The 19,582-nt window shown below is 42.3% G+C and overlaps 1 protein-coding gene across 1 annotated transcript in view; it reads left to right on the forward strand.

Annotated features, from left to right (window-relative positions):
* The window catches only part of MEX3C (mex-3 RNA binding family member C), a 30,848-nt gene extending 11,730 nt beyond the window's left edge, over window positions 1-19,118 (forward strand). Inside the window, exon 2 of the mRNA XM_028748287.2 lies at window positions 15,629-19,118. Within this exon, the coding sequence (XP_028604120.2) occupies window positions 15,629-16,857 (1,229 nt within the window). The 3' untranslated portion in view covers window positions 16,858-19,118. The remainder of the gene's footprint in view (window positions 1-15,628) is intronic.
* Window positions 19,119-19,582: the final 464 nt, after the last annotated feature.

Raw genomic sequence — 19,582 nt, forward strand, 5'->3', positions numbered from 1 at the left:
AAACCTGCTAAAGAAAATACTGTCGTGTCTGTCTGTTTGTATTTTATATAAATTATGCCTTTTGAGTGCCAACATCAAGAGGCAGCTGTGGGTATTTGACTCCTGAATGAGTAGGAACATAGGAAGTTGTCTTGTATTGAGTTCATCTAGCTCAGTAGTTTATCTAGCTCAGTATTGTCTACACTGGAAGGCAGCAGCTTTCCAGGATTTCAGCTGGGGTCTCTGCCAGCCCTTCTAGCCGGAGATTGAACCAGGGACGTTCAACATGCAAAGCAATTAATCTCTGACCCTGCCACAAATAAAAATGAATTTATCTTTGTGGACATGGGGAGCTCCTCATTCAGAGGATAAGAAATCACTTCAGCTCGTGACACAGTCGTTAGAATGTGTTAGGAGTAATAATAAAATACTGGAGTGCATTTCCAGACATGAACTCCAAAGTCAGAGAAGTCAGGGGGAGAGTCCCATATCGCATGCTTAAATCTCTTCATGCATTTCCCTAGATGAGAGTCAACCTGAATATACTTGATATGCTAATCGGGTTACGAAAAGGTATGTAGTGTAAAGCATTTTTGATCTTTTCAGACCCAACACCCACTTTTAACTCAAACATGCATTTCTTAATCCTTTACCATATATGTGCATGGTGTTAGTTAAAACATTTGAGAAGCAGTGATACAATGGACCCCCCTCCTTTTCATGGTGCTTTATTTTATTTGCTAAAATAAATAAACAAGCATTGAAATGCAGACATCCAAGACTCCAGGAGTGTGAGGCTACAGAGCCCTTGAAACTTTCTGTGTATTTGTCCAATCTGGGGCTTTTGAAGGGGTATGGGACTTAGGTGCTTTGTTTGGTGTAATAGAACATTTAAACCTGACTCAGGCAGGTGGGTGTTCAAATCACCATCCAGCTGTGACTCTCACAAGGTAACCCTGGGTGTAACCTACTCTCCAGGTAATCTGAGCTCTCTGGGAGAAAGGGGCATGCAGATTTGTCAAAATAAAAACGTGTTTTTCCAACCATGATCATAAAGACGCACGATAGTCACCTTAATAGTGATGGGGTTTGAGAGCTATTGCAAAACTCTGTTAGTCCTGCAAAGATCGAGGAGGGATTGCTCAAGGCTGTAGATTCTGGGACAAGAAGCCGGGCTAGAGGCTGTGTTGTGGGTTAGGGAATTCTGATGATTAAGGAAGTTCTGCCCGTGCTTCCTGCTCACATCCTCTCTGGTTTCAGTCTTTTGGCAGGCGCTGTCTGCACGTGATTTTAGTTTTGCTTGACAGCTGTGAGGGCTCGAAGCACTTCTCTGTGTATGTTTTTGTTAGGCTTATTTTAATGAAAGCTGAGTTCCCAGAGTCCTCCTAAGAGGCCAAGGCCAAGTGATCTGATCACAGCCATGGAGGTTTTGTTTATAACTATTCTCTCTGTTCCATAACCTTTGTGACTAATGGCAGTCGGTGCCCTTTCCATGCAGAGTGATTGTGACTGTTATCTGAGGGCAAGTTATGAAGCTCATTTGGGCTCAAAATAAATAAATAAATCCTGAAACACTTCCTCCAGTGCAGATAGTCTCGCTTAACATACAGTTGTGAACTCCAAATGTAATTCAGTGTGTTATATATTGATATGGCATGTTATTTTTTCCATTATCATTCTTACTGGGGAATTCTAAATAAAATTTCAGTAACTTGCAGTCCCTTTCAGTTCTTAGGAAGTCTACACTTTTTGCAACATTTCCCCCGGGACCCGCTGCAACTGTCTTATTTCAATGTTATGGTTACTTTTGAAGGTGAACAGATTTGTGTCAGCCACTGAAAAGTCTTGGTAGTGGAAATCTAGAGGCTTGGTGAATTCTGGCTTTTAGAATAGTTTTTCCCATTCGTGATACATTAGTATTTCAGGCTTATTGCTGCATCTCTTTAAATAAATTTGTTTAAAATCAGTGCTAAGGTAGTGCTTCAGAAACGCATCAGTACTCACGAATAATGTGTTACTGAGGACTCAGCTATACAGCTGCAAATAAAAAGTTTTAAATGCGTTGTAAAATACAACATACAAATGTGACACTAGATGGCGATGGCGAGCTATGGCAAATTCAATTTATTTTTCAAAACATGTTTTAAAAAAGCATTTCCACAGCGTTTTTCATATCTGTGTAGTTTCCACCTAAGGAGGGATTTCAGTGCTCCTCTGTGCTCCTCCTGCTTGCAGCTGTAACAAGCAAGATAGCACTGTGTTTTTTATACTGTGAAATAATATCTACTTATAGGCAAGTAATGGGTGAGTTACCCTTGGACTGGCTCTGAACCAGTTTGATTCGAATCTTCTACCCATACACAAATGACAACGCAGCCAATAGAGAGAAAGAACTGCTGGCTGTATGAAACAGTTCCATGCATTTGGTGATCACACGAGACATCAAAGTTAGTCCACATGTGAGAAACAGGCAGCACTGCCCAAAGTACCTGGTTTGGGGCCACTCCCACTAGGGACCCTCTTTCCCAGTGAAACTTGGTAAGTATTTGCATCCCACCAGTATAGTGTTCATACGACTGGACTGTAACAACCGCCAATATCTTTTCAGAAGCAATGAATTATAGTTAAAACAGGACAAAGCAGGGTTTTCTGTGTAGTGGAAATAGACTATTCATTTTGTTTATAGAAATTATTTCAAAACTTTAATACATTGCAGTTCCTGGGTAGCTCAGCATAAAAAGGGAGTATATGATCCTCATAAGTACTCGGTGTATGATCCTAGTGAGATACAGAGTGGCATCAACTAGATTCTGCTGCCAGGGATCAAACCATAATATGACCACATGGACTGTTGTGCTGCAGTGATAATTACTGAATATGTTTTCCCCGCCGTGATTGCTTTTCAAAGAGTAGCCTTTCATCAAAAGCTCACAAGAGTGACATAAATATGGTTTTTAAGAGATACAGTGGTACTTCGGAGGTCGAATGGAATCCGTTCCAGAAGTCTGTTTGACTTCCAAAACGTTTGGAAACCAAGGCGTGGCTTCCGATTGGCTGTGGAATCTGCGTCAGGCGTTTGGGTTCCAAAGAACATTCGCAAACTGGAACACTCACTTCCAGGTTTGCGGTGTTCGGGACCCAAAACATTTGACTCGCAAGGCGTTCGTCAACCAAGGTACGACTGTAACGGGCAGGATTCACCTTTCAAACCCCCTCAACAGAAACCCTTTGCAACTGGGCTCCCTCCCTTTTACTCCCTGTTCACCCTGAAATTGGCTCAGGGTGTGTGTGTAGGAGAATTCCCAGCATTGGGGGGGGGGGGCGGCGGCGGGGAATACTATCTAGCAAGGCTGATAAGCTTATGCAAACGAAAACACTTGTAGTATCACATTAAATTCCACCGTAAATGTTTGCATTACGTTCATATTTCATTTTTACCAGTTTTTTTAAAATAGAAACTTGTTATACTTGAAGCTTTTACAATCTGGCAATTTTCATTAAAATAAAATTTTAAAAGTAATCAGTTTTTATCTCTCCTGGCAGTGAGTGGATGAGATAAGGAGGATATGATAATGTGTCCCACATACTAGTTAACTATGTTTAAGGTTGAGGTTTTTTATAATCAGGCGGTTGTGTCCATTTTCTTAAATAAATGAATTCACCCCTACCATTTCTGTATCTGTGACTTTTAAGCTGCTAAACATGAATAAACCATAATGCCCAGATCAGTCTTTGTACATAAGCTACACTATATAATTGCATGGTTCTATCTCCCCATCCCCACCAGTTTAAGTTGAAGTTTTGGAGTCTAGTTAACAGGTGTCATTGAACAAGTGCTCCACCTTGTTTTGTGTAATTAAAGTTGATGGATTAATTGCTCCTTTGATTAAAATATACTCACTGTAAGACTAGTTGAGCTAGTATAACCTGGCTTCTGGCCTTTGAATCAGTACAAAATAGTGAAAGTTCCCTTTTGGGCGTAGGGTTATTATTTAATGAATTTATTATCCCGCCCAAAGGTGCCTAGGGTGGCAAGCAAATTCACACTTGTTGTTTTTGTAAAATCAACCTTCTAAAACAAGATAGAAGGAACTGGTCCACCTAGCTTAGTATCCTCTCTTGAAGTGGACTTAGTTCTCCAGGCCTTAGGCAGCAGGCTTCTCAAAGCTATGCTACCCAGCTTCCTTTAGCTGAAGTTGCCATGGATCGAACCTGGACCCTTGTGCTTGCAGGTACAGTGGTACCTCGCAAGACGAATGCCTCACAAGACAAAAGGGTTTTTTGTTTTTTGAGTTGCTTCGCAAGACTATTTTCCCTATGGGCTTGCTTCGCAAGACGGAAACGTCCTGCAAGTTTGTTTCCTTTTTCTTAACACCGTTAATACAGTTGCGACTTGACTTCGAGGAGCAACTCATAGCACGCGGTGTGGTAGCCTTTTTTGAGGTTTTTGAAGACTTTGGTGATTTTTGAAACTTTTCCGAAACCGTGCTTCACAAGACGAAAAAAATCGCAAGACGAAAAAAACCGCGGAACGAATTAATTTCGTCTTGCGAGGCACCACTGTATATGTCCGACCTGCCAACTTATATGGCAATCACATTTTATTTACAAGAGCTTGGAACCAGAGACGTCTTGCACAAGCAGAAAAGCACTTCCGCAAGGCAGTCGCCTGCCAATTTATCTCTTGTTACCCTACCCTGCTATAGTCCCCCATACCCAGTCACATGCCATTCCAGAGAGTCCCTCACCCTTCAGAAGTGGCTTTCCAGGGATCCTTGGGATTGCAGTGCAGATAGGTGCCTGGAAAGCCCTGCCACATGAGTGGAATTCTGCTAATATATCTCAAGATCCAATGTTTTAATTGCTATGCGTTTCCCCCACAAAGATGTATCTTTCGGTGTCCTTTATTGTAGTGTTTCTTCCAAACTGACCTGATTTGGAGCCAAGTACTTTGTCTTCAGCAGCCTACCTTGAGAGAGAGAGAGAGAGAGAGAGAGAGAGAGAGAGAGAGAGAGCTCTCAGGGATTGTTAGTTACTTAAGAAATGTGCATATATTCTTCTATTTTACCTCGGCAGTATTTCCATATGTGCTGTTTCCCTCTATAAAGTTATGCATTTCAACATGGAAATGCTAATAGTAATTACTTAACAGACATGTCTTGCAGAGACTAGCACAGGCTTGTTATGTGCATCAGTATTTGGGGGTAACTGCCAGAGTTCCCTTGGGTATTGTTTTTCTCTCTCCTTAGGCTACTCAAAGTTGCCAGTGAACAGACAGTTTTGTCGTCGTATAAAATAACTTGCACTGTAAAACTAGCAGAGCCAAGCAACTAACTTTGCTTGGTTGGTGTTGCTTTTCTCATCACAGGAAAGGGTCCAGACTCCACTCTTAGAGCAGGATTGGAATATCTGTGGCATTTGCCATGTGCTGACTGCCTGCAAACTTTAATTTTGTGGGGAGTCTTTTGCACCCTGATACCTGTTACCAATCATAAATGTGGAGGAATATGGGGTGCCTTTGCATGTGGCTATGCGGTGCAGACAACCGGCTCCTCATGTGGTTGTGTGCATCTTGCAATCAAATAATTGTCACTTTGGTTCACCCTTTGCTGTTGGAAAGAGAGAATGGTAAAAACATGTGTAAAACAAGCAAAGGAGAGAAGGCTGCAATGATACAACAGATTGGTGGGTGGGGGGTGTATGTACACACACACACACACACACACACACACACACACACAGCCCTGCTTTTCCTCTTTGAGACTGTTGTCTGTCAGTTTATTGGCAATAATAATACAATACAATAATAATACAATACAATACAATAATAATACAATACAATAAGCCTGATAGCGCATCACATTTTGCTGAAGTGCAGAAATGCAAGGAGACAGGTTTTTGGGATCTGTATTCCAAAATGTGGGAGCTTCCTATCATTCACACTTTTTTTGTGCAACTAGAAAAATGCCTGCCCTAATTAGAGTTAAAAGATGTCCAGAGACTTTAGTGGTTGCCTTGACTGTAGCTAGAGGCCCAGTGAATTCAGGCACTTCTTAACCTCTATACAAGTTACTGTATATATTAAGCCAGCTTTTGCCAACCTTGTGGCCTTCAGATGTTTTGAACTAAAACCCCACCAACCCCCAGCCATCAATGCCATATTGATGCTGGTGCTGATGGGAATTGCCGCCAAAAAGATAGGGAGGACACTAGATTGGTGCAGGCTGTATTAAGCTATATACAGAAGTCATGCGTTTGGCCTGCATATCCCAAGGGAAGCTAGCAGATTTTAAGGTGTGCCAAGTCTAAACAGATGTCAGCAAGAGAGGTGAGAGGGCAAGTGGAACAGCCGACTTCTGAACTGCCACTGTTCCAGACCAGAGGCTGACGGGTAAGCACAAGTTTTCTTGTTTCAGTTCCTTATTCTTCAAAGACCAGCACTTGCAGTGACGTAGGCAGCACTTCCTTAATTTGGTGCCTCTCTTCCATGTAAAGAGGAATAACCAAGTTGAAGGAAACAGGTGGGCTTGACTGCTAAGAAGAGCTGTACATTTCAGCAGGCAGCGTGACGTTGCCACACATGTGCAAGCAGGCACAGACTCCTGGAGATTAAAGCAATGACTGAGATATGCTCAGCTGGGCTGTTTGGAGAGTTTCTGCCATGTCCTTGCTGTGCCTGAGGTCATCACCTGTTGACACTGAGATGCCCTTTCTTTGAATAGGAAATAATTTCTTGGTTGTTTAGCAGCAAGCTTATTTCCACACTCAACTGCCTTGCAAATATCCTGAATGGTAGTTAATTACCGTATTTTTTGCTGTATAAGACTCACTTTTTCCCTCCTAAAAAGTAAGGGGAAATGTGTGTGCATCTTATGGAGCGAATGCAGTCTGCGCAGCTATCACAGAAGCCAGAACAGCAAGAGGGATTGCTGCTTTCACTGAGCAGCGATCCCTCTTGCTGTTCTGGCTTCTGAGATTCAGAATTATTTTTTTTTATTGTTTTCCTCCTCCAAAAACTAGGTGCATCTTGTGGTCTGGTGCGTCTTATGGAGCGAAAAATACGGTAATCCATTATACTTTTGGTAAGCGTTGCTCCAAAATTGCTCATCTTAGTGCAATTTTTTTTAAAAAAAGTAAATTCTGGTTTAGAAAGATTTTGGTTGTTTAATTGTTGCTTAGCTTTTGGGTTTTAAGGGTTGTATTCAAAAGATATTGGGATATACAGTAGTACCTCTGGTTACGTACTTAATTCGTTCCGGAGGTCCGTTCTTAACCTGAAACTGTTCTTAACCTGAAGCACCACTTTAGCTAATGGGGCCTCCTGCTGCCACTGCGCCGCTGGAGCACGATTTCTGTTCTCATCCTGAAGCAAAGTTCTTAACCTGAAGCACTATTTCTGGGTTAGCGGAGTCTGTAACCTGAAGCGTGTGTAACCCGAGGTACCACTGTACTCTTCAGAAGGAAGCAATGAGTTAGATCAGGGCGGTCCACTTTTCATACCTGCAGGCCACACACTACCTTGTTGCACAAAGTGGGGGGCCAGACCAAAAGGGGGGGGGCCTGCCTTCTCAAAGCCAGCTAAGCGAGGTGTCAGGCTTTAGGAAGGAGGCACAAGGCTCTGGCAGGGTTCTGAAGTCTTCCCACCTCCTTTGGCGCCTCACCAGGCTGTGGGAAGGTAGCACAAGGGCCACATGTTGGACCACACTGAGTTAGATAATGCAAAATACATTTTTGTGTTCTCAACCACTTTTAAAATGTGGTCATTTGTAAGGGAAATAAGTAAGTTATAATGGAAGGAGTGTAATAACTTAGGCACAGGCAACGAGTCTGTAGAGAAACATTTCTAAAAATCAGTGGAGATTCAGTAACATTTCATTCTGTGGTGGAGGAGAGACAAACAGATGGAAGAAACATCAACTTTGTTCTCGTCTGACCCCAAACCTGCCATGTTTGATTTTTAGTAGATCTTTCCTTGGCTACATAGTATTCAAAAATATTTATTTTTGGTGTATTATAATTTGTTTCTATGATGTGATGTCTAAATCGAAGGTATCATTTCTAGAGTTCCTCTAGTTGCATAGCAGCCAGTTATTTGCTTTCTATATTTCCAGGAATAATTCTTTCTATGCTTGATAACAGGGGTCAGAGATATTGGCATGCCTTGGTACTCAGCCAAAATGTCTTCCTGTCGTTGCACTATCCCTCCCCTCCAGAGAGAGGGATTCCTCGCACCTAAACATGCAAATAATATGGAATGATAACAAGAATAGGTTTTAGATAACATGGCGGTCAAGCTTAGAGTAGGGAATTTCAGCACTCGGCGATAGATGGCTATTGCCAGTTATCCAAGCTGACTTGAGTCTCATCATCCTACCCACAATACCAGAGAGAGAGAGAGAGAGTGCAGGATAAGCCCAACAGATGCAGAAAGTATCAGCTAGCTGACTTGAAGGATAAATCTATTATTATGGAAATATAACCCAGGATACATGTAGAAAAGTTTAAAACTACAAATAATGCACACATATGGGGGCAGTGAGGGGAGAGGAGTGGTGAACCTACTCAAAATCATGATAGGAGCAACCTCAATTATTGCAAGCAGCTCCCAGTATTAAATTTTCCTAGTGAGGTGAAGCGCTTGATAATAAGCATCTGTCAAGGAAATACTGCTCCAGCCCTAAGGAATGTATAAAAGAAACTCGGCCAGAAAGAGGGGTGGGCACATCCCATTAATATTGGCAGCAGCAAAAAGCACCTCGCTTGGCACAGTAACCTTTTGGACATGGCTTTGAGAGAGGGCAAAAAGATAAATCCATTGAGAGTGAGGGCAGTCCTGCTATGTTCCATCTCAGCCACACCAGCATGTTGTCAACTTTGGTACCATCTTCCTCACTATACGATACCCACTAGGCAAGGATCATCAATGAGATTATTGCCAGGAAGAAGACTCTGTTTACTTACTCATTTTGAGGATTTATAGCCCAGCTTTTAATTGAGTGGATTAAATTGAATGGTGTGTATTTTTAATGGCATTGAAGGAGACTAGTAAAAAGCAGCGGACTGAATGGCAATAAGCAGGTTTTTTTTATAAAGAATGTTCACAGCACTTTGGGGGAGAGGAAGGTGCTATTTAGCTCTGTTTCCAAAGCAACATTTTCTCCCTGAGCTAGCAAACAATAAGGACCACCCTAGTATGTAATTTGGCCAAGCTTTTACCTGTTTGTACCAGTGGTGGTAGAAGAGAGCTGGAAACAGAAGGCTCACAACTATTTTAAGTCACTATTAGGGGTGCAAACAGTCTTGAAAAACTTAGGAGATAGATTGGAGGAAGAGATATAGGCAGAAAGAGAACTGGTTTAGGGAATGGGAGCCTGCTCTATCTTATTCTCCTCCCCCCAAACCCCAATTTCCCTTCAAGTATTGCTCTTGGAAGTTATTATCTCCAGGTGTCTGCTGGCTAGGACTACTTAGCAGTGAAGGAAAATAATAAGAAAAACCTACTGGACCAGGCCAGTGGCCCATCTAATCCAGCACCCTGTTGTCACAGTGGCCAACCTGGTGCCTTTGTGAAGCCTGCAAGCAGGATCTTCACACAAGAGTACTCTTACCTGTGGTTTCCGTCAACTGGTACTTCTGTATGGCTTGCAGAGTTCCCACCACTGAAACGAATTCTGGAATTCTGCTCTGGGAAACCTTGGCTCAAAGAGAAGGTGGAGGAAACAGCAAGATAGTACAGTGGTACCTCGGGTTAAGAACTTGATTCGTTCCGGAGGTCTGTTCTTAATCTGAAACTGTTCTTAACCTGAGGTACCACTTTAGCTAATGGGGCCTCCTGCTGCTGCCACGCCGCTGCCGCGTGATTTCTGTTCTCATCCTGAAGCAAAGTTCTTAACCCGAAAGTACTATTTCTGGGTTAGCGGAGTCTGTAACCTGAAGCGTCTGTAACCTGAAGCGTATGTAACCCAGCTAGCACCATGGTATCTGGAGCTGGACAATCACTTCATAACCTAGGTTATGGACTATCTATTTCTGTGTAAAGGTGCATGGTTTTTAAAAAATAAATGTCAGAGGACATCTCCCTTTCTATTACAATGTGAGATTAGTCAGGCAGGTACAAGACACAGGATCTTCTGAAAGCACCAAAACTATGAGATGCCCTTGTGGAGATTCATCTACTCATAAACTTTTCATCACAAGCTTTTAATGCTTAACAATTTGCTGCTTTTAGGGATCGTTATGGACTGCCGCTTCTAACGTGATTTTTTAACAGTGCTGCTATTTTTAGTACTTTATCAGCTGTAATTGTATTCTACAGAAAGGTAGAATATAATTAAAATTAATAATACTGAGGGGTCTGCTTTTTGCCCTCATCAGCAGCCTAGACACCATTCACTGAGCCATCTTCCAGAGGAATCTGGGGCCCTGGATCTTGCTGCATGTCATACTGGACTGCTGCAGTGGGGAGAAGCAGCACTGGTCTTGGAAGGAAACCCGGGTCTGTTTTACCACCTGAGAAGGCTAAAAGTAAATAAGAGTCTGTCTTGCTTCTTCTCCAAACTTCTGGAGACTCTGGAAAAAGGGGAAGCTGGTAATGGTGATCTGGAAAGAGGGATTTGCCAAGCATTCAGGGCGTGGACACATATTTCCGTACACAACCTCCTTATCTAACACACTGCTGCAGGAGCACCACAGATCCACCCAAGCAAATCAGACCTAAACTTATGCGCCACAGAGCATCGTACGTATAATGCCAGCCACAGTTGGAAACAAAATGAAAGACTTTATTTGTCTGTGGGTCCTATCCAAGTGGGTCCTATATCCGTGACGGGGTGAGTTCCCGTTGCTCGGTCCCTGCTCCTGCCAACCTAGCAGTTCGAAAGCACGTCAAAGTGCAAGTAGATAAACAGGTACCCCTCCGGCAGGAAGGTAAACGGCGTTTCCGTGCGCTGCTCTGGTTCGCCAGAAGCGCCTTAGTTATGCTGGCTCCATGACCCAGAAGCTGTACGCCGGCTCCCTTGGCCAGTAAAGCGAGATGAGTCCTGCAACCCCAGAGTCGGTCACGACTGGACCTAATGGTCAGGGGTCCCTTTACCTTTACCTTACCTATCCAAGTGACTCTTACAAGGTTCCCAGAAAGCTACTTAAAGCAAACAGCTTCAAGCTGACCCAATCACATAGTCAAGCCACGTGAAGCAGAAAAGCTAACAAAAGTAGTCTGGATCAACAGTCAATCTGAGTAGAGAAATTCTTGTCCAATTCTAATTAGTGGTCAGTGGTGAAAAATGAGCCTATGCTAACTCCCTGGGCAATGGAACTTCCTGATCAGTTGCATTGGAAGGCAGACTGCAATATAGTTTGCAGGCTGCTGAACATGGGACTAGGTTTATTTTTATTCACAAGTATGGTGATGGAATATTTCACCTAGCAAATAACTAGTCAGCTGCATTTGTGGAGGGGGTTCTCCAACAAATTCTACGGTCAGAAAGGGCAGCAGTGGTGCATAATGAGTATCATGGTCTTTCTGGGAAAGGGCAATGATTAGTTCGCCTGGTTGTATGAGGGATTTGGCACTGAGTAACTAAAGAGAGTTTTCACATGCACACGCACACCAGAGAGTAGACAAAAGGTCTTACAAATAGAGGTTGATCGAACCAGAACCCTGACATCTCTTAACTGCACATGGCCAAAGACATTGTTATCTTATTACCTGAGGAAAAAGTTCCAGGGCTGTGATTCAGGGAGAGCGGGGTACAAGACTTGTAATGTAAAAATCAGCAAAACGTTAAAAAACAAACCATATATATCTCTTTCATCTGGAAACTTAGTGAATCATGTGTTTCATAATTTGAGAAATCTCAAAAGAAGCAACAAAGGCTCTGTACCACCCACCCTTAGATTATAAAATCTACATTGAGACCATACAAGATGGGTGCAATAGGCACACATCTTGAATTCTCTACAGTCTCTCTCCCTCTCCTTCCGCAGTAGGTAATGGGCACAGCTTCTGTCTTAAGCAGGTCGAGAGGTTATAACTGTTAGTGTCCTCCCCCCTTAACTATGTCATCAACACATCACACGGATATTCAAGGATAAAAGGGAAAGGACCATAGGGCTTGCACAAAGTGCACCTTGCAGCATGCAAGTTCCAAGCTCTCCCCACCCCCCTTCAAAGATGCAGTGAGGGATTAACCTTGGAGGACATGCACCCTCTGGTAAAACACCCAGTGGCCCAATTCCCTCCTTCCTGAAGCATTGTTTTAGCTACAAGGGGAATGGCCCATTCACAAGTTGCAAGAGGAGCAGAGGCTTTGCCTTGGGAATGCACTTCCTCTGAGCCCAATACTTCACTCTCCTTTTCCACCCATGAAATGCCCACATATCCCAGTTTGTGGTACATTTAGGCATAGTGGTATATATTTTGCATGTACATACTGAAGAAAATTACAGCAGCTCTGCACTCCAGTCCTGAAAACTATCTTTGTTTATTCCCTCCATCCTTCTGCACATACCTGGCTGACTTGACTTGGGCATCCTCAATGTGATCTTTCACCTATAGAAATAAGAGGAATAATGAAAGGGGGGTGGTAAAGTATCAATTTTTTTAAAAAAAACCACTTGAGAGAAGGACTGTGTTTGCCTGCCAAACTTTTGCTTTTACTAAAATTGTTCATTTTTGTTTAGAACGATGGAAATATTCAACTCGCAGGCAGGCATATCTGTACATAAATCTTGGTGACTACATTGGAACACAATGTAGTCTTTCGGTGTTCCGCATCCAGAACTGAGCATGTAGTTCAAGGCCTCAGATAAGAAAAAACAACTTCCCATGGGTGGATGTCGGTTTGTTTGTACATACAGTTACACCACCTTGTACCAGTAAATAGGGAATCACCTATGTAGTGTGGTAGTTCGTTCTCATAGTTGTAGATCAGTAGCCCTAGGTTTATTCATGAACTGTGTGTATTCTTTAACATCTGTTTGAGCGTGTCTGGAGACAATATCTTGCTAACAAATCAGAACTGCACGGTTTAACTCAATTTTTCCAAGCATCAGATCTATTCTGTCATCACAACAGAAAATGCATGTGGCAATCTCTCACATGTCCAGGGATTTGGAAACAAGGTGTGGGAGATTGTAAGTTTCCCTCCTTTATAGCTTTGGGCCTCAGCATCCAGGACAGTCTGTTAGAAGCATAAAATGTACCAGTAACTCACCCTGGCTTAATACTTTTACCAGGCTATTAGATGGCATGTTGAAGACGTGATTTAATGGAGAAGACAAGGAAGGCAGCAGACACGAAGGTCAGCCAGTGGAACTACAGAAGAAGGTTAATGGCCTGTGTTTTGGCCTGGCTGCCTTTACAGTAGTCTATTGCATCTGTATCTTGCTACCAGTTCCTTACAAGCTAAACTCATTTAGCATTGATTGATGACGCATTCAGAAGTTTCAGGTGTCGGAGGCTGCGGCTTCCTCTCGATTGCTGTTTCTTCTCTCCGAATAACAGAGGAGAGATTGACCTTGGAGTCTGTAGAGTCAGCTTTCCTGTAAAAGTCACTTTAAGGAAAAACTTTTTAATGGTCTCGTTGTGTTGGCTTTTCACATAATAGATCGGGACTTGGCATTTTTCAGTGACGTTCCAAACCGCATGCATTTCTCCTGATGAGAAACCTAAAGCCACTAAATAGGGTGTCTTTAGCTTGGGAGGCTTAATTCTGTACTGTATATGCGATGTTTTAATGGTACAACCCTGCACGTGTCTACTCAGAAGTAAGTCCCATTGTGTTCAACAGAAATGTCTTATTTTTGGCAATCTCTGTTCCGAAAATTCACAAATTCCAATTTCAAGTAAACCCTTCGCCTAACTTTTCTAAACCAAGCTAAGTGGGTAAACTTTGTCAAATATAGTGTATCCCACACTATTCACCCTGTTATATTTCTGCACACCTTGAATTTTTTACTTTTTAAAATTTATTTGCTACCTCAGTTGGAGTTGTAAAATATTAAGTTGCCCTCCAATTCTGTAATCTTCAGATGGTATTATATCCTCAGTGTATCTTAGAATAATTCTTACTGGTGATGGCAATAATGTAAAGGTGCGCAGTGATTCTAACTCAACAATTTCCGTCCAGTTCCCTTCAGAACCCCACCACATATAAAAGAAACATCCTCTGTGCTGGAAATGCACTCACTCTGTCATTACCCTATTCATTTTTGCTTAATTTTAAAGGATTTAAATGTTTTTTGTATAGAACTTTATAATGATTTTCCTTTAAAGCAGTAGGAATTGAGATTTTAGAGTTTTTTTTAATGAAAATAGCTTGACCACCCCACAATAATTATTCCATCTAGCTTTTAAACCTATCTATATTTGCTTTGCTTTCCTCAACCATTATGCTCCAATATATTTTAAATAATTATTCTTTAGAGTTCTGTAATTATGAAGTTAATTTTTCAAACCTTGTTGTCTGTTAATTTCTGTTAATTATAAGGTCTTCTAGCAGGTGCATTACTTGAAAACATTCAAACCACTGAATTCTATTATTCCATCTTGTGCCAATTATCAAATACTGCAAGACTTACCATTTTTTTTGGGGGGGGGGGAGTGATATTTAACAAAAACCCACATTTTCCTGGGCTATGAAATTGTAAATGTTATTGTTGAATATAGTTACAATATATATGCCACCAAGCAATATCTGCACTCAACTAGAACTGAACATTTCCCCAGTTAATAAGAAAAGATTATATCATATAATTAACAGAGATATCAGATGACCACCTAGTGTAGTTATACCTTTATTAACACCTTTAATAAGATCTCCAGGCCATGTTTATTCTTTTATCAATAGTAACTCTTGAGAAGGCAGCGCCATACTATTATTGGACCGAACTTTCTTTGTTTATTAATTTCAGAGAGTCTTCTCTGGGTGTGCTTTTTGTTGCTCACTCATATGTGGCTATGTTGCTTTTTCTGCTTCTGTTGACCTTATATGGGTTTTGCTCATTTTATTGTAAACAGCTTTGATATTCTTTGATGAAAAGCAGCATATTGAAGAAAATTAAATCTCTTGTTCAGTTAAATAACCTTCATGTAGCTTCTGTTTAATTGCTATATACGGAATGGAATGAAACTGTCTGCTGCACCATTGATCAATGTGTTTTTGGCTTCAGCTAATTACTTGGAAAAGATTTCTTTGAAAACCTAAGTGCACTGGCTTTAGAGGTTGTTCCTCACTCCGTGGAGGAACAGAACAAATACAGAAGTCAACAACTTTTATTAGCTTAAGACAGTGATTTGGAAGAGGCTTGTAAATAGTCACTAGCCAGGCAAGGAGGCTTTTCAAAAAGTTAGCTGTCTTTTTCAAATTGCAACTTGGTATGGATGGGTAGGTTGCTAAAGGTTTCTGTGAGTTTAGTTACTTTGTGACTTAACTGCCAGGCTTCCTAAGCACTTGTTCTCAATAGCAACCTTCTTTAATTGGGTAATTGCTGTTTTCACTGTAATGGTGTGATTTTGCACTGACCTAACGGTGGGGAGAGGGAGATGTTGGGGATCAGAGTGTCAGCACAAAGCGATTTTTGCTTCTTTCATCTTTTTCCATTCAAGATTCTTCACTAAAGCACTGTTATTTGTGCTTTCTCCACGCAGGTTGCAAAATAAAGGCATTGAGAGCCAAGACAAATACCTACATCAAGACCCCGGTCCGCGGAGAAGAACCCATTTTTGTCGTCACTGGGCGCAAAGAAGATGTAGCCATGGCCAAAAGGGAAATTCTTTCTGCTGCTGAACACTTCTCCATGATTAGAGCTTCACGCAACAAAAATGGCCCAGCACTGGGAGGACTGTCTTGTAACCCCAACCTACCAGGCCAAACTACAGTCCAGGTCAGGGTGCCTTACCGTGTCGTGGGGCTGGTGGTGGGCCCCAAAGGCGCTACAATCAAGCGGATCCAGCAGCAGACCCACACCTACATAGTTACTCCCAGTAGAGACAAGGAGCCAGTCTTTGAGGTTACCGGTATGCCTGAAAACGTAGATCGTGCTCGCGAAGAGATAGAAATGCACATCGCCATGCGCACTGGAAACTACATTGAACTGAACGAAGAAAACGATTTCCATTATAACGGTACGGACGTGAGCTTTGAAGGAGGGAACCTGGGATCTGCCTGGCTTACTTCCAACCCAGTACCTCCTCCAAGCCGCACTAGGATGATTTCTAATTACAGAAACGACAGCTCCAGTTCTTTAGGAAGCGGCTCCACTGATTCCTACTTTGGAAGCAATAGGCTGGCTGACTTCAGCCCCACAAGTCCATTCAGCACAGGCAACTTTTGGTTTGGAGAAACGTTGCCTTCCGTAGGCGCGGAGGACATTGCAGTTGACTCTCCTGCGTACGACTCCTTGCCGACGCCTTCTCAAACCATCTGGACACCCTTTGAACCCGTTAACCCGCTCTCCAGTTTTGGTAACGAACCTGCTAGTAACGTGAAGGCTCCACGGAGAGGGAGTCAGCCATCCACTCCTCGCCTGTCACCTACATTTCCCGAAACCTTGGAACATCCGCTGGCAAGGAGAGTCCGAAGCGATCCACCCAGTACAGTCAGCCAAGTTGGCCTTCCGATCTACATCCCTGCTTTTTCCAATGGTACCAACAGCTACTCTTCTTCCAATGGTGGCTCCACCTCTAGTTCCCCTCCAGAGTTGAGAAGGAAGCATGACTGCGTGATATGCTTTGAGAACGAAGTAATCGCTGCCCTGGTTCCGTGTGGCCACAACCTATTCTGCATGGAATGTGCCAACAAGATCTGTGAAAAAGACGTACCCACGTGTCCAGTTTGCCAGACAGCTGTTACTCAGGCGATTCAAATTCACTCTTAAATATATAGAGATATTATATATGGACTTTTTAAACTCTTAATGGCTTGGATGTAATGGTACCCCCTAAGTAAACTTATAATGAACTCGGACTGTTATTGGGCTTTCTTGAGATTAGGCTAATGTTGTTTGAAAGGCATGTACTCTCTTTTTTTCTTTTTCTTTTTTGGAAAAGGTCTGTACAGTTTAACACTAAGCCTAGCCAGTCTTTGTCCATTTTGGTTGCAGCTGTGGCACCTGTAGCAAAGTTCTGGAATGAAGTTGTGAGGCGATAGGAGGGTCAGGAACTTGGAACAGGACAGAATGGAGCGTGAGGCTTCGCAGGTCGTGACAGCAAAAGCCTGACACAGCCCTGAATGTAGAAACTGTCGGTTTATAAGAGAGAAGGGTACAAAGGATTATCAATGTATCAAACACACTTCCAATGCTGCCTTCTTTACACTGCCAGTTTTTCAAAACAGGTTTGGGGGCGCTTCCTCCGCCCCCCCCTCCCCACTTTACAACATAGGCTTAACTTACCTAATGTTGCAAATAATTTTATGATGCACAATTTGATTTCCTGGCATTCAGCAAGTAGCGTAGCGGTAACTTTTATTAATGTGATCATTGTTCATAAGGGGACAGAGGACAGGGCAAAATGGTATGAATTGACCGCCACCTCCTCCAATATGCAAATGGGCCATCTTAAGAGAATCAGGAATGTGCGGGTCTTCCATTGCTGAAGCGTGGGAAAGTCTGCCTTGCCTCGATCAGTGCTAAGGGACGCGGGGGGCTCCCAGCGCAAGCAGAGAGTCCGTCCCCCCCCCCCCCAAGTAGCTGGCCTCCCCATTCGTTTCAAGGGAGGGAGTCGGTCTTGCATTTTGTATCCGTAGATTGGCTCACCCCGTTGAGAATGGGGGGGACCCCTCTGCTTGCACTGGAGCTCTCTGTTTGACCCACACCACACATGGAATCCATGTGAAGAGCTGTGGTGTTGCGAGCAGCCCACCAAAAGTCCCTTCCCCCTCCCACCTTCTCCCTCCCCCCCCCATCTGCTTCAGAGGAGGGGTGTCTGGTGGACGGACAGCTGTCGGGTCATTGCACCCTTTGTATCTGATAGCGAGGATGCTAACATTCCATTGGCTAGTTTGATCAAGCTGTTCTTAAATTAACTATTTTAGAGAATATCAGAGTTCAAAAAATGTGAATCATTTTTATGTTTCAACCATAACTTGCACATTATGTGAAGCATGTGTTTTATTTTTAGTAATGTAAAAGGGGATGACGACGACAGAGAAGCAGTCACTTTCGTGCTCTTGTATCATTCATGAGAGCAGCTGCGACTGTGGCCCAGCGAGGGGTTTATCTCATTTCAAAGCCACCCATCTTCCCCTTTGCAAGTCAATATGAGCTTCTCCCCTTCTTTTCCTTTGTGTTTTCTTTACATTTCAACCTGTGGATGTTTTCTTGCTTCTTCATACTCAGAATGTTCCCAAATCTGTGCTGGCATTTGAAAAAAAAAGAACACTCAGAAGTTCTGGTGGATTTCTTTATTTTTTTATTTCTCTCTTTTCTTTTCCTTTTGGAGCAATACCTTCCCGAGTTGAAACAAACAGATTCCCCGCTCCCCTCAGTATAGCAAATTCTATGTGTATTGAACTAGTAAATATACAGAAATCTTTATTTTTTATTTCCACTTGAAAGGGTTACATTTCGTATTAAAAGAAAAAGTTTACAGATAACGGTTTTTATTTTATGATTTTTTTCAGTATAAAAGTTGCCTTGATGGCATATTATTATTATAATATTATTATATTATGAAATGCATAACTTTAACGCTAACAGCTTGTAGGATAGTTTAAATGTCAGTATTGAAACCTTAACCTTTAGCTGCAGTCTTGTAGATATGAACAATCTCGTTCACAGAGCATGTATTTTGTACCCTTGCATTGTACACTGCAACTAATAAGCCAAGGAGTCAACAGACATTAGGTGCGTGTACCGTTTCTATAAACCACAGACTCAAGAATGACAAAGCTCTCAATATAGTTTAGTATTTGCTAATTTTACTACACTCTTTTTGTTATGTATATGTAGGGAGGTCATAGGGATTATAAATTCAATTTGAGTAAATTTAAAAAAAAACAAACCATATATTTTATGATAAAGGGCCTTTAACTTATGGTGGCCAAAGCACTGATATTATATATTTGCTGTAAAGAGAATTATAAGAGTTTTATTTTTCTGATATTAAAAGTTACTTAATAAAGACTTGTTTCCATTAACTTGAATGTTTTCGTGACTTCACTCTTTTTCATGGTTTGCATGTCGCCTCATGTTAAAGGACATATTAGTAACCTGTAACTGAAGAGTTCATGGAGGGTAACTGGTGCACTGAGAAGAAAACAAGGGAGGCAATCAAAGAAAACATCTCCAGCTTACACTGTTACCTTGTGTGCACACAAGGGCCATTTACAGTGGTGCCTCGCAAGACAAAAAGAATCCGTTCCGCAAGTCTCTTCGTCTTGCGGTTTTTTCGTCTTGCGAAGCAAGCCCATTAGCGGCTTAGCAGATTAGCGCTATTAGCGGCTTAGCGGGCTTAGCGGATCAGCTGATAAGCGGCTTAGCGGATCAGCTGTTAAGCAGCTTAGCGAATCAGCTGATAAGCGCCTTAGCGATCAGCTGTTAAGCGGCTTAGCGGATCAGCTGTTAAGTGGCTTAGCAGTTCAGCTGATAAGCGGATTAGCAG

The sequence above is a fragment of the Podarcis muralis genome, chromosome 11, assembly GCF_964188315.1.
Source record: "Podarcis muralis chromosome 11, rPodMur119.hap1.1, whole genome shotgun sequence".
NCBI classification, from domain to species: Eukaryota; Metazoa; Chordata; class Lepidosauria; order Squamata; family Lacertidae; genus Podarcis; species Podarcis muralis.